General features: G+C 39.5%; 1 protein-coding gene across 1 annotated transcript in view; it reads left to right on the top strand.

Annotated features, from left to right (window-relative positions):
• PDGFD (platelet derived growth factor D) overlaps positions 1–15,880 on the top strand; it is a gene marked incomplete at both ends in the record, with an annotated part of 144,005 nt that overhangs the window by 107,701 nt on the left and 20,424 nt on the right. Inside the window, 2 exons of the mRNA XM_084265351.1 lie at positions 7,176–7,235; positions 11,561–11,762. Coding sequence (XP_084121477.1) covers positions 7,176–7,235; positions 11,561–11,762 — 262 coding nt within the window. The remainder of the gene's footprint in view (positions 1–7,175; positions 7,236–11,560; positions 11,763–15,880) is intronic.

Genomic DNA, 15,880 nt, shown 5'->3' with positions numbered 1-15,880 from the left:
CTGGAGAGGAAGGAAATGCTGTGTAGCAAATCTAATCGGACTTCAGAGGAGCTTCTCAACTGGTGCCATGCAGGAAACAATTGCTTACACTGAGGAGATGGCAATTAATAAAAGACCCATGAGACAGTCAAAATGAGACAGTACGCTGTACTACAAACAGGAGTGTCCAGTCAGGGAGAGACGGGAGTTTTTCAAGGGTTTGTCTTATCACCTGTTTCATTTTCAGGGTTTTTTAGGGACCAGAGCACGACCTGTCAGAGAAGCATTTTAACGGTGCTTGCAGAGCACACAGAGATGAAATGCATTGTTCATGAGTGAGAAAATCGGACTATCAGAAAGGAGAATGGGTTGACCTTGGGCACTGGAGAATTGACTGGCAGGGAAAAGCAACAACCCAAGAAGAGCAAAGAGGTCACTCACGTGGAGATTAATAATGAAAATATTTGCCGTTAAATGGCATCTCACTCGTTAGCAAAGTGGGGAGAAGGAGGTTTCTGGGTACACTAGTCACCGGACCGATGAGGTGGTCATTACATCTTTTCTGGAGTACCTTGTACAGCTTTGGTCCCCATGGTGTGAAGCAGCCACATCTTTCTTGGACTGCGTTCAGGGAACAGCTACAGGACAGTCGGAGGAAAAGAGGACATTTCTTACTGATGGCCAAGACAACTTGGCTTGCTTAGTATAATAAAATGGATGCTAAGAAGAGATACGGCATCTCTTCAGAAATACTGCAGGAAGCAAACTCTAGAGAGGAAGCAAAGGACAAATCTGGCACTTACATAAATGCAATGAAGATAAATTTAGTTTGGAAACAGCCAACCAGTCTGAGAGATTGCGAAGAGTGAAAAAGAACCCTAACAAAATGTACAGTGGGCTCTTTATGATGGTAGAGTTGCCTGAAATAGTCAGGGTTTGGAAGTGATGACCTGGAAGAGCCTTTCAAGTTTTGTGTTCCAAAGTTTAAATACATAGATAAAATTTGCCATTTGGGTAAAAAATGGCTACAGAGGGATTACAGAGTATTTACAATGAATGCTAGTTGATTTATGCTTTGTTTACAATTGCTTAACCTCAGAGTCGCTATCAGCAAATGAAATCCTTGGCACATGGAGATGTAAGGACAGACTGGGATAAGTAGAAAAAATGGAGGTAGGACGCAATTTGCACAACGCGGCCCTGAAGTCCTGTGCACTCTCTGGTGGGAATGTGCATCAAACAAGGTGCTCACAGGCAGTTTAGTGTTGGGTTAAAATCTGATTTTTTCAAAGCCATAGCTATCGTCTCATCTGAACAAGTATTACCTGACCTTTTAGAGAGATCATTTAAATGTCAGTGTCCTGGGCGCTGTTATAATATGCACACACAGCGATGTCTAATTCCAAAACTAGATGAAGGATGAAGAGAAATATTGACCAAATATAACTGTTATTAAATATATTTTCTGCTTCAGTTTGACTTTTCATAAATAAATGCATCAAGCTGAAGCTAACCTAAATCATTATTACAGCCTTAAACTTTTGAAATTTTAAGTGTCTTGTGCTTCCCACTCGGTTATAGCTACTAAATGTGTCAGAACAAATCAAGAGTGATTTTATATGTCATTTTGCACTAGTATTAACTAGTCATAACTGATACGGTTGTAGCTACTGATAGGTAGTGGCAATCGGGCTTCAGAAACTCAATTTATGTCTTTTTTTAAAGGGCAAGAATCATACTATCACATTTGGGATGAGACACTGGCTGTCTGGCCTTTTGTTACTGACTTTATGATAGTGGTGTCGTGGATGGCCTGCCTTAATGGGACTACACCAAAACATAGAAAGGAAAACCCAGTATGGTTAAAGTTACTTGTTCATCTCTTATTATCTGTTTCAGTAATAGTTGTCGTTGGTGGCAAAATGTGCCCATGCTTCTAGTTTGAATATTACTGCATTCAGATAACAACCACTTGATTTTGTCAAATGCTTAGCACTGCCAGGTAAAAGAGCTTGTTAACATCAGTGACAGCCTCTTGCAGGAAACTACAGGTGTTTATCTCAAGAGACAAGGTTACGCTACCTCTGACCTTGAAAGACATCAGCCTCCCTTTAGTGTTTCATTGCAAGCCATGAGTTCCACGTGACAAGTTGTCGTTGTTGCATGGTTTCCCAAATTCAGCATCTTTTATTTTAAAGCCTGGTCACCAGAACTGAACAGAACAGTGGTTTGGCCATTACTGTAGGTAAGAAAAACGCAGCCCCTGACTTCCTAGTGAGGAGTGTGTTGTAGGAAAATGGGTATCTTTTCACCATCTATAGGACAAGTGGTACTAAGTAACACTCAGATATGAAAATGAAACCCAGCAATGCGATGGAGTGAAAAGTATGGTAAAAGAAAGAGATACCTCAAAGTGTACATCTCTATACATTCATCTTTAAGAATAGAAACTGGAGTGCACTAAAATGCCACACAAGAAATTATAATTCATCAGTGGAAGTGCACAAACTGGAGTATTTATCACAGCATTTTTTAACACAGGGTTTTCTGGATGAAACTATGACTTTTCTTTTGCCTCTTACTTACCTCACACTGTTGCCATTACACAGTGAGTTCTGAGTTTAGGTTTATTTGCTGGAAATACCTGGTGGTTTGTGTATAAAATAAAGTAACTATAAATTCAGCGTTCAGGGGAAACATTGGTACCATTGCTTCTTGCAAAGAAGAAAAAAATACCACCTTAATTTCCAGATTATTATAATTTATTACTAACTACAAGTTTATCTGCTTATCAACCACCTGTCCACAGACAGCTCTGAATGCAATAGATGCATGTTGACTACTGTTAAAAAATTGCTATCCTTCAGTTTCCTTTTATTAATTTAGATGTTAAGATAACTTAATCTCCTTCTCTTCATTCTACATTTTTTCCCTAGGTTTTCCTTATAGACCATCCGCTGTCCTAGTCTCTAATTCATCTGTTGCAGTGAGACATTCTGACTTTTTGTTTCTGCTCTGGACCTCCTTGAACATGCCCCATTTCACCTCTGATTTGGTTTTTCTGAATCTCCTTTGTGACTCAGGATACCCCTTAGCCCTGTTCCTCCACAAACTTGTACAAGGTGTTTCTCTGTTGTATAGTTTATAGCTACAGTATAAATACCACTAGGTGGTATTTAGAGGTGACCACAAGCAAGGCCCCACACATTCCTCTTTTCTGTATTCATTTTACCTTAGTTTGTTTCTCTATCCCTCTTTCTCACATTTACTTCCCCCAAGAACATGCCTGTGTTTTTACCTTTCCCCCTTCACTTCTCTCCCACTCCTACGACAAGGTCACAGCAGAGAAGGTTTAGGAGACAACCTTTTAAACCTGGTGGGCCCTAATGTCAGTCAAGGATACTGTCTGGGCTCTTATCCACAACTCTCCTGTGCATCTTTCCTGCTCCCTGAAGTGGAGACCATCACCTCAGCTTTTATTAGCCATCATTTGTAGTCGGTTTGGGCAGCTAAACACACTTTTACCAAAACTAATCCAATCACTCTAGCAGCCTGCAGATCAGGAGAAGGAGTTCAGGGAGAGCTTATAGACATAGGGGGCTGCTGCTTCTCACTGGAGATTGCTGCTGGTGTGTTGTGCCGGGTCAGTGGTGTTACTGCCTATCCCAGCTATCATACCTCCCAGATATCAAGGACTAAGATGACAAAAGACTGGACTACAGTGATTAAGTATGTAAAAAATTAGATGTCACAGAGATGTTAGAAATTGCTTCTTGCTTTTGATTTGAGGACCAGACAGTAATTCAGCATGGCTGGGAGAACTCACATGTTTTGCCATGTTTGTGGTACAGCAAAGGCAGTCATGGACAGCATGCTTCCCAAGCAAGCTTCCCAGCCTCATCCTCAGTGTCTTTGTGATGCATCTCAGTTCCTACTGACCCTGCCAAACTCCATGGCTTGAGGCTGCAGGTCGTGGACCCTCAGGCTGCAAAGCATCTTCCTCAGCAAACTGAGCTATCTGGCTCTGCAGTCTCATATAGCCTTGAGAGCAGCGATTTTGCCTCATGATCTCCACTTGTGAAAGCCCTAGGTGAAAGAGTATTCCCTGTGACTCCTTGTCACTTATTGGAGATCAGTGGTGGGAGACAGGCTATAGGCAAAGTCAGTCTGCAAAGGAGAGAGTAGCTTATCTTTGTCTGAAACAGAGCCAAGAACAATATATCAATGTCCATACATATTTAACTCTAAGTACTGACTCAGGATTTGTCTTGCTGAGGTGTAATTTTGGAAGTTGAGGTATGGAAGTCGTTTTTCTTCAGTACAAGTAGCTGCTATCAGAAGGTGATTGGTAACCCTGTTGCTTTGCATGTATTTTTGCAGCTTGTAGACCAGTTAATGCAATGCTTTGCTGAAGTCTCACATAATGCTATTATGTTACCATGACACACATACAAAAATAAAAGCACTGTTGTCAGGGTGATGTAGCCAAATTATTACCACTCTCTTTTCCCAGTATGCAGTTTTACAAGATGTAGCTTTATATATATATATATATATATATATATTAACTGGAAGTTTTAATATCATTTTAAGAAATCTAGAAAGCAATAGCCAAGTGATCACATGCAAATGCATGTAAGCAAGTTAGTATGTATTTAATAAATAGCAGCGAAAACAGATTTGTCCTTCAGGTTCTGCTAGGGACAATGGTGAGAAAGGAGGAGAGAGTTTTGTAATGATGAGAACCATTTTGATATTATTACTTGAAATAGCTGCAAGCAGAAGCCATAGATAATAATAATCTTCAAACAGTAGAGGTTGAAAGCTCCGAGAAGCCAAGAATGATGCAGCTGCCTTGAGTGATGGTGGAACAATGCCATATAGTTGTGAATAGTTTATGCAGATGAAATATAATCACGGAGTCAAAATGTGCAGTCATCAGGTTTGAGATCCAAGAAGCAGGTGGTACACATATATATCTAGGGGTTTTGGAGGGGTTCCCTGGCATCAACCATCTCAAAGACTCGTAGACTAAAGAAACAGTTTTGATGTCTACAATTAGATAACACAAGGGGCCCGTCACTTCAAACACAAAATTGTTCCTTGTCTGCGGTCTTCTCCAGACATTCAATGAGGCAGATTGTTCCTGTTTTAAAATAATGCCTCAGACCTCGATGCCACTGTTTTCTGGAAGTGCTAAATGGGAGCTAATGATGGAGGAGAAATGATTTCCAAATTCTGCAACTGGCAACTATTACCAGAGGACCCACGAGCTTTTCAAATCCATTTTTACGTACTTCAAATTGTGGCTTGTCAAGAACTGGACAACCAAATGTGCAGAGAATGTGGCCAAGGTGGCCCACTGTACCTGAATTATTTATGACCTGATCACAGTATTTGCAGATGTCCTTACTGCTTATTAAAAAAAAAAAACAAAAACAAAAACAAAACCCCCAAGAAAAACCTGCATTAAAATTTCACCAATCATGTTTTGCTTCTGTTTTCCTAGAAGAAAATGATCACGTTAATTATTAATGTTTTAATAGCCCTGCAGTTTCAGTGGTCACTTAGTGACACTACAGTTTCTTAACTTCTACTGATCTTAAGCACTGCAGAATTCACCACAGTTTTGCTGCCTTGAATTTGTGAGAAAGGAGCATTTTAAGGGAGAAGAAACAGTAACAATGTTGAATAAACAATCTTGTGACTTTTGACCTATTTTTCTATAGGAAGTGAAAAACATTAAAATGCCACGTATATTGAGTCTGGATCTCAAAGTGGCAATGTTTCTTCATGACTAAAGGAGCATTTTATAGATGAATTAATAGATTAAGTGATCAATTTCCTCTTTTCCATTCCTAAGAAATAATTAAATATATGCATATATATGGTCTAATGCAATGTTGAGTCTTCAGAGCATCAGCTGAGCAGCTGTCCTTGCAGTTTCTCTTTCAAGTTGCCAACATAAAAAATGCATAGCAGATACTGACTCAGTGTAAAATGCTGAGCCCAGGCATTGATCCATCTTCTTTAAATCCTTTCATTATAAATTCTGTTACTAGAAATTACAAATTCGGTATGCTGTCACTTCATTCTACTTTCCTTACCTGCCTAATCATGCTGGTCATTTGCTATTCACTGCATGTGCGTGTTTAATAACCATTCTGTAACGCTGCCTTTTTTTCATTTTTCACGGCTTAATTATTCCAGTTAGAAATGAGAGAAATTGCCAAAAGATTAAAGAAATAGCTTTTTCATTATTTAAGTAATGATTGCCCATCACTGATCAGACATATGGATTGGGATTCAGGTGATCACATGTAAATATCTACAATTTTGACATCTGTATCTAAGCTGGTCCTCCCAGGGTTTCTTTATGTATAATGGAGAAACAGAAGCATTTTTAGGATGCAGTGTCATCCCAAATTAGGCTGTTAAAACAGATCAGATGGTTTGCACCATAAAAATGCTAGTTTTAGTTGACTGTAAATGGAAGTATGAGCAACTAGCAGAGGTGTTTGTTTTGTAGATGCCCAAAGGTAGATGAGATGAATCTCATCCCTGGGCTTAAATCAATTGCACGTGCACTGGGGCTTTGTGCTATGACACTTCTCATGTGAATGTACTGCGGCTCCATTTTTTGGTGTAGGGTACTTAGTGCCATTCATTGGTCTGCACAGAGAACCAAGTCCTGTTCAGTACAAGCACGGAAAGCAGTAGTACAGTCATGCTAGGACTACATTTCAAATGGATTAGATTGCCCTGCTTTTCACCTTGTTTAAGTAGTACCAGGGTATTCAGCATGTCCACTTTCTTTCCAGAACAGATCAGTTTGGGGAACAGCTTTAATACTGTGATTATAGACATACAGAGATGGTGCTTAATATTTATGTTGGAAGATAAATGTAAATGGCTTTGACCAGATTAGGTCCTGCTATGCAAAGCAGCATATATCATATTGCAAATAGTAATACCTATTCTTGCCCCAGCCAGCTCACAAGGAGCTGGCTTATAAGCGATGGAAAAGGGAAGAAGTAGCATTATTTAGGAATGACACATGACAAGGGCCTTTTTCATTAAAGAGGGTTGAAAAAGGTGGCAGATGTTTAATGTTGAGACATTTTCTTCTAGGTTCTGCAGTTAATTTAGGGCATTGTCTTAATGATGATTTTTTTCCCATGGATTTTTCCCCTTAGGATGATTTCCAGCATGCAGCCTCAGAAACCAACTGGGAGTCAGTCACAAGCTCTGTCTCAGTAAGTAATTTGTTACTATTTTGCCCATGGATGGATTGATAGGATGGCTTGAATCCAACTCACTAAAATGGCACCTTCACAAAGGACCCATGTATTCACCTTTGGCAGTGGATTAAAAAAAAGTGTTTATCCAACTTGCACTGGAGTCAACCACTGTGTTTTTAAGGAGAAAAGATTCAGGATATGCCAACAGCTATTGTAACCCCTTTAGACAGCCAAAATATGATATCTGAAGTCTCCATATTCAGCAGTGAAATGGGACTTGAGATTAAAAAAAAAAAAAAAAAAGAAAAACAAAACCCAAGTAATTCAGTATAAAATTTTATTTTTATCTTTTTTACATTTAATTTATGCCATTGGCCAAAAAGCTGTCCCCTTTTCATTTCCCAAGTAAAGTTAAATGCTGGGGAATGGCTATGTAGGATCAGAATTTGTAATACAGGCAGTCCTTATCTGTGCACACTGCCAGCAGGTCAGCTCCATGCCACAGCTCTTGTAATCTCTTAAAATACATGAGATGAGGATAAGTGCTCAAAACAGACTTCAGACCAATGTTTAGAGCATTCATGAAAGAGGGTTTAGTGATTGCACCTTTGTTACAGTAGCTGCCAGGAGTTGCCAGTGGAGGAGTATTAAATAAAATGTGGGTAAATTCTACTGATTGATGTCCAAGCGTGGCAGCAAGTATGTATTGCCAAGATTAGAAGAGGTTAAGCCAATCTCATTCGTGTTTACCCTTGATTTTGCAAATGACACTTTGTCCTTCATGATACGATGCATTGATTGCTTTGAACTAATTGTGCTGAAAGTCTTGAGCAGTAATGTTAGCAGGGCTGAGATCTGCTGGATGAGCCAAGCAGGAGATGCTAAAACAGTTTTACTGAAAGACATAAACTCATTTTTCATTCTGATATGGGGCTGGAAAAATAAAAACCTGTGTGTTAGAATATTTTATTTAAAGATAAGGTAGACTGATATTTGAAAATGTAAGCCTAGGGCTCCCTCATCAGGTAACTATGAAAATGAGATCAAGTATATGGCGAACGCCATGTTAGTTATGTTAGTTATCATCATAAGGCGCACAGGGCACCAAACAATAATCTGTTTGTTTCTGAAGAGTTGTTGTTAATACGTTAGAGGTAGGAAAGGTCAGTAAAAATATTACAGGTAGCAAGATGATGCCCAAAGTTGGTTGGAAAACCACAGCAGTAAAACCCCAGTTTTGTTGGTTTTCCCATGCCATCCCTTATCTAATAAGATGTACCTTCCTCCACTGTGCATGCATTACACCCACTAACCTGGGATTCTGCTGTGTTCCTCAGGGGGAGAAGGAGAAACTCAGACTTGTCAGTGGCTCACAAGATGACATACTGTTCTGCTGATACACAGTGTGGCAGACCTAAGTTTTGCCCCTCAAACCCTCAGGCAACCCACAGACTCATTTTACGATCTGGGTACATTCCAATTCTCAGAATGAAAACTTGAGAGTTAACAAATCCTTTCCTCTTTGTCAGAGGTTGTATCACCGAGTTATCTTTTGTTTGTTGGGTTTTTTCCTCAGAAAGCTAAAGCCAATACTTCTGCCCTTCACCCAGCATGACAAACCCAGGAAAAAAAACCAAAAAGGAAACAAGATTCACACGTTATTAGGTTATTTTCCATTATTTGTGAAGCAGTGTTACGGCCACAAACAACTTTGATGTACATTGAACTGCCGATCAGCTTCACAATAGAGATAGAAAAGCACAGGGGAACAGAAATTAAGGCTAAGGACACTGACAACAAAAGGTACCTTTGTGTCCCATGAAATTAAAAGTGCATTCAGTGCTTTCAGGAAACATGCAGGAGGTATATAATGTGGAAAATCTTTTGCTTTTCATTCCTTCTTACATTTCATTCTTCCTCTTGCCCTCTCTTTGGATGTGAATCTCAGAAGCTTGATTACAACGAGCACAAGCTCTTCTAAAGCGAGCGCCTCGTTCTTGGCAGGACAAAAGAGAGGCAGTTGGGTTGGCAGCTTTGAAGTTGCTTTTGGGCCTATCACATGATGTCGCTGCCAGTAGGTTATCTGAGCTGTTGAAATAATTCCTCCTGACTTGGCTGTCACTGAGAAAAAGTTAAGCTTTCTTCTGTGTGTGTGAATGAGGTTACACAAATCTCTTGAGTGGGAGTTTTTAATATGAAAAGAAAATGGGGAATCCCTGCTGCCTCTCTGAGTTTGAAATGCTCTGCAAATTCTCAGCCTAGGACCTGCCGTTCTATAATGAAACACACAGTTGAACATGTGAAAAAAAGCTTGTGTCGTCTAAGCCACACAGCCATGGCCTGATTTTCATGCTGCTGTTTCTTCAGCATCCTTGCACCATCTCCCTCCCTTTTGGAAGGGAGTCAGGGACTGACGTTTCCCTGTTGGGCTGCAGTCACCACTGAGCCAAGAGTCTCCTCAGTGAGCACATAGCATTTGGGTGCATTTCTCTTTTGTAACCTCCAAAACTGCACACTGCATGATGCCTGCCTACAGCAGAGTGTCTCCTGCAGCATTGTTTTCAGATAACACCACTGTGTTCGCTTTCCTGGCATGACCTCTTGAGCTCCTGGGGCTCCTGTCTCTCTGACGGTCTCTATTCCAAGCCACTTAGAAGTCAGGGGAGATGCTTTGAGGTATGCCTTCCCTTTTAGTGGGTCATGAATTTTTACAGCCATCTGCACTGTGTCATATTTAGCACTGCTTTGTAGAGGCACTGCAATCACAAGTGGGCCCTCTGAAACTTCTTGTGCTGTTGGTGATAAGCAATACAGCACAGCTTTGCTCTCCTGACCGTACAATTGCAATGTTTTCTATTTCTTCTCTTCCTTGTTTTTAATAATTTGGACTGGCCATACTTTCAGCAAACATCAGTAGTAAAATATCAAGGATTATTACTTTTGTGATGCAATTTACCGTTGAAGATAAATGTTTTGTTTTCATAAACATACATACTTTAAAACTGTTTTAGTAAGTATTGAAAGACTCAGTCCTGCAAACAAGTGGGTAACGTTACTCAGATGAGTTGACCTTTCCATTACTACCCAACTGAATGAAGTTAATCACAAAGATTAATAGTTAAACTTGTGCATTTACTTGGGAGATGAGGCAAAAAATTATTTTGGGGAGCCATTAATTTTAAATGGCGTATTTCTGCTACATTACTTCAGAACTGGGTTTTCATGAGGGAAGATATTTTCTAAGTTTCCCCCCTCCCCCCCACAATATTTTAACTTCTAAGACCAAAATGCAAGCAACCCTTGTGCTATATCATGTTTCTTCTTGGACAAAATTGAGTGTTTTGATTATGGACCTTCAGAAAGTAATAATTCTGCATTAATAGTTTTTCTTGCACATCTTTTACATTGGGCTTTGTGCTTGAGAAGAGACAAAGTGGTGTCATAGCAGTGAATATTGTTATTCTAAATAACAATTATGAAAAATGTTTAAAGTTCTCTCCAGTAAAAATGAAATCGCTGCAATCTTTCTGTCAAAGGCAAGTTGTGGCACAATTTCAGTGAAAACCAAATACGCTCAGAGAATGGTACTTGGCCCTTCCTTCTGGTAGGAAATAGAATTCCATTTGGTATGATGATATAATTGTGACGGTATCACTGTGTTGGTAATCCCAACATTCATTGCTACATTGCTGAGAACCAAATACCACATTTTTCTCATTTGCTTAGTAACTTGTGTTTTTGGTAAAAGGGTGGCAGAATTGGCATTCGTAGGTGTTTCATAGTTCATTTAATTCTTGGGAATGAAATGCCATCTTTTCAAGTCTTTTTCCAAGCCAGATTTGTTGTCTAAAAGACCAGGAAAAGAAAGATAGTCTAGTGGAATTTCTGCCTTTGCCTGTCTCTGCTGTGGTTTCTGCTCTGCCTGTTTACCAACAGAGCTGGCAGCCCTGTGAAGGCACCACCCCAGCACTACAGGGTGCCTCCAATCTGTGGTCATGGCCATCACAGTGGTTTTAAAAGACACTGCCGTTACATCTTTGTATATGTGCAAACCGTTGTCTCCTTTGAGGAATGGGTATGGATGTTGACAGTACAGCACTGGCAGTGGTTCCATTCCCTGCATCTCCTCCAGGATTTGCTTGGAAGTTTCTCAGTGTCTCTTCTCCTTGCAAAAAGGGGACACAGTCATAACAAAGCATATACCAGCTAAAGACTTAAAAAGATGGCCCAAAGTAGCTGTTTCTGTCAATAATGAGACAAGTTTCTTGGAAATTGTTTTAAATTGTTTAAAGTGATGCTGTAATTTATTCCAAGTGCACTGAGATGTATGTCACTCTTAGGGGGTATCCTATCCCTCTCCATCAGTGACTGACCCTACACTCACGGCAGAAGCACTGGATCAGACCATTGCTGCATTTGACACAGTGGAGGATCTGCTCAAACACTTCAACCCAGACTCCTGGCAAGAAGATCTCGAGAACTTGTACACAGACAGTGGCCACCATTACCGAGGCAGGAGCTACCATGACAGGAAGTCCAAAGGTAGGAAAAGACATTTTATGTGTACTTTGGGGCAAGACCAGGATATTCTTCACTCATAAAATGTCTGTTGGTTAGGTACTAGATTCTGGTGCCCCATCCTGTTGGAGTCACAGGGCATGGTACCACCTATTAAAACCAGGCAGAACTCATTTACTCCTTAATTATTTTCTGACTGAGTGGGCTCTTGCCTGAGAAATCAGACTGAAAGCTGCCCATCGTTATGATGAATTCACAAATTAAAGCATAGGCCCATGTGTAAAGGACAGATGGTTCGCAGCTTCACCCTCTTAAACGTTGCTTTGTGTGTAAGGCATGGGGGTCCTAATTACCTGCACTATCATCCTTCTTTAAATACCTTGCTTAGGGATTGTTCTCTGTTGAGTGAGGAATAATCACTTTTATCACGTTGTGCTTAGGGAAGCATCTGGTGCATCCACCTGTATGTGCAGCTGTTTTTTTAGGATGTGAACATCTCTCTTTTTCATTATGTTGGTGGGGAACATTATTATGGTTTAACATCTTTGTCTATAATTGAGCAAAGCACACGGTTCTGGGTTATGTTTCTTGTTTCCTTCTGTTAGTTCAAATCATTCGCCAAATGGTAGAGCGCAGGGATGCTAAGCTGGCAGTACAAAGCTGTAGTGATAAAAAAACACCATTCAGAAGAGGAAGTTGTGCTCTGGGGTAACCACACACAGAAGGGCCTGATGAAATCGCCCTTTATGTGCAAGCATACATCTAGGAGGTGTGTTAGGGTTCTCCAAGATGACAATAGCAGTAGTTTTAACAGAAGATCTGGAATGAAACATTTTGTGTGAGTTCTCTTCTTAATACTGGTTTTCATTTCTGAGACATATATTGATATGCAACTGTGCCCAAGTCACAGTTCTGATTCTGTTCAGTTTACAAGATACTTGCTTCTCAAATCCCATCCCCTATGTGCTAAGCAGGAAGAAAGGATTTTAATTCTATGCAGGTAAATTACTTGCTATCAAATGAGGCGGCTTTAATGTGCTTTGATCTTTAAAAAGATATATAGGCTGCATCTGTATTAGCAAAAAATACCATCAAGGAGTGTTCCCAGGCCCTGAAATACAGTTGTTGTGTTTTTAAATTGTCAGCCTGGTCTCTGCTTAGTTTTGGCCCTGGCCAAGTGTCATTTGTGGAGGTATTGGTGGGGAAAACCAGGAGCTGGCAAAAGCCAGCTGCCATCTCTGGTGGCAGTTTGCATGGGGCCACTCTGCCTTGCAGGGTAAGAGGTTTATAGGATGTGGGTCTCATAGCTCTTGACGTCGGTGCAGGAGAGTGACCTGAGGCACATACAAAGTATTAGTAGATGCATAGCCAACTTGGCCTGCAGTTTCCAAGACACATTGGCTGTCTGGTTTTGGGCTCAGCACTTAGTTCCATTTTGGCATGTCAGAAATTTCAGACAACCATTACAGGCCATATTTTGTGAAAAGCATCACTTGACTGCCGCTGCATCGCTTCTGAGATCATTTTGATCTCATTTAGGGACCTGTGAAACATGAGCTATGTGCCCCTTATTCCCAGACTGGAATTGGCACTGATAGACATGTCTACAAAAGAAATAAAAGGTCTGTTTTGATTTTAATAGAAGATGATTAGAAACCTCAATCCTCTACTGGTTCTGCTTTCATGATTTCATTTGATTCTCAGATTATATTTGGCATAATGCCCCATATGTTTAAATGGCCACATATATATAAAATGGCATTTACTGCTTTATTGATGATGATCACACAGGCCACTGGTATCATGCTGATCTGGTAGTGCTTGAAAATTACAATGCACAAGGGTTTCTCCGTTTAATTTAAATGTAATTCAGGCTCTTGAATAACAAAACACTGTGAAAGACAAAGAGTTTTCCAATTTTTATTTTAACACTTGATTTATTTTAATAGAAGTTTCTTGGTTGCTGTTTTGGTTACAGGAAGGAGCAAAAGAAGTTTTATAGCAGTTTTTCTTTTGTCTTCAAAGTAAAGGCCAAATTCCCGTACTGTAAGCAGCCCTTCTGACAAAAGTACCTCACCACAATCAAATCCCTAAAAAAAAAATCAGTTAATAATTTTTATTTAGACATAAACTTTTGACAAGATTAAGGCTTGTTCTTGGATGATGTCAGGAGTGGGGAATAGCTTTAACAAGTCCTTAAATTAGAAATGCTTGGTGGATTTTAAACACAGGCACTGTGAATCTCTGAGGAATGTTTATAGGCACTGGGATAACCTTGCAGCAAAGAGAGCAATAGATTAAATCATCATTTATTTCAGATATCTATCTGTTCCTGCTCCCATCTTGGGTTTTATTCTTTATCCTTAGTTAGAACAGCCCTGAGGCAGATTAGAACAATTTGATGTAATCTCTGCCTATCTTTCACAGAATTTTCAGAACATGTCATATAAATGGTTTAAATGAATCACTAATGATTTTGCTCCCATCTAACTCTCTGCCCATACCAAATTGTGCCACAAGATTGAGTTTAAGGGGCAATGTTGCTGAATACCAATTCTGATAACAAGGGATATGTGATAAATGACATTTAAATGACATTATGTTTTCTTAACTTGGCAATGAATCCACAAAGATAAGGATCAGGGTCAAGGAAATAAAAACTACAGTATTTTAGCATAGCTGAAACTCTAAGAAACACAGAATAGATGAAGTGCATCAGGAGATTGTCTAGTCCAACCCCCTAGTCAAGGCAGGGTCACCAAATGCAGGTTGCTTGGAACCATGTGGAGTCATATTTTCAATACTTTCGAGGATGGATGCTCCACAACCTCTCAAGGCAACCTGTGCCTCACCGTCTCCAGGAAAAAAAGGATAATAATTAAGTATTCAAATAAGTTTTCCTGTATTGCAATTCATGGGTTTTTGTCCTTTCAAAGGCTCTGTGTGCATCTTCTTTACTCCATTCCATGATGACTTTATACACAGTTAAACAGTTGATCACTCCCTGGATACTTCCTGCAGTAACCATAAAGGTGAAGAGTGTATTGATTAAATCTATATGTATAGTAACTCCATTCCATTAACAAAACCTGATCATGCCTCTACAACAGTGATTGAGCTTTATTGAGTTAAATGTGTTTATTTCTGTTTACACTGTTGAACTGGGATATTGGTGTCAGGTGAGTTTCACTAACCACCACACAAAGTTTTAAATTTAATTCCGCATACATACATTCAGTGAGGTCTGCTGTTAACCACTGATTGAACGATGCATTATAATACTGGATAGATTAATATAGATAAAGTTTTTAAAATACCGATTAATATTGTTTTGAATTTGACTTTTCGAGGCTTCACCACTCCAGTAGAAGTCAGCTAGGGAATTGTAGTGAAACAGACTGCAAGAAAAGGAAAGATACACATCTGTATTTTCAAAATCTTTAAGTGAAAAGCCTTATATAAGCTATAAACTACAGTGTACACCTCCTACATGAAAGTATGGCAAGTTGATGTTTCAAATAACCTTTGCAGCAGTTGCAAATGTAGTCAAAAAGGATTGTTACCTATTGCTGTGGTTTAGAAACTCTGAAAGTATTAATATTCAGCCTTCAGCTCATCCTAGACTCTTAGGAAAAAACAGGTCATACTAAACAAAGTATATCCCTTACAATAATTCTTTTTGCATTGCTGCAATATGTTGCAGCTGACCTCAGTGTCGTAGTAATTTGGCTATTACAACTATGAAATACCTCTAAAAGCCTGACACCGGCTATTGAGTATTTAATATTGTTCTTCACAATAACACAGGTAGATATAAAAAAGAAAACAACTGTAGTCTACAATTATATTGAACTTGTAGACAAGTAGGTTTCTGTTTTTTCAGAGAGTCATAAGGAGCACTCAGGCATGTTTGAAGGAAACCTCTTCATCCTACAGTTTAAATTTTTGAAAGCATCAGTGTATCTGCTTGATAATATTAGAAGAGCTCCTCAGAGATACTGTTGTAAACAGTTCCAACCATCAATTAAACATCATTTAACTTCTCCCACATGCTTGTTTGCATTTATCTTTTGTTGTTCACTCTGAAGTTTTACATTCCATTGGAAAAGGCTTTGTAATTTTAAAAAGAAAAGACCTCTGGC

The sequence above is a fragment of the Gallinula chloropus genome (genome assembly GCF_964237585.1).
Source record: "Gallinula chloropus genome assembly, chromosome: 1".
Lineage (NCBI taxonomy): Eukaryota > Metazoa > Chordata > Aves > Gruiformes > Rallidae > Gallinula > Gallinula chloropus.
The sequence above is the reverse complement of the archived record's forward strand: the minus strand, read 5'-3'. Positions and strand labels throughout refer to the sequence as shown.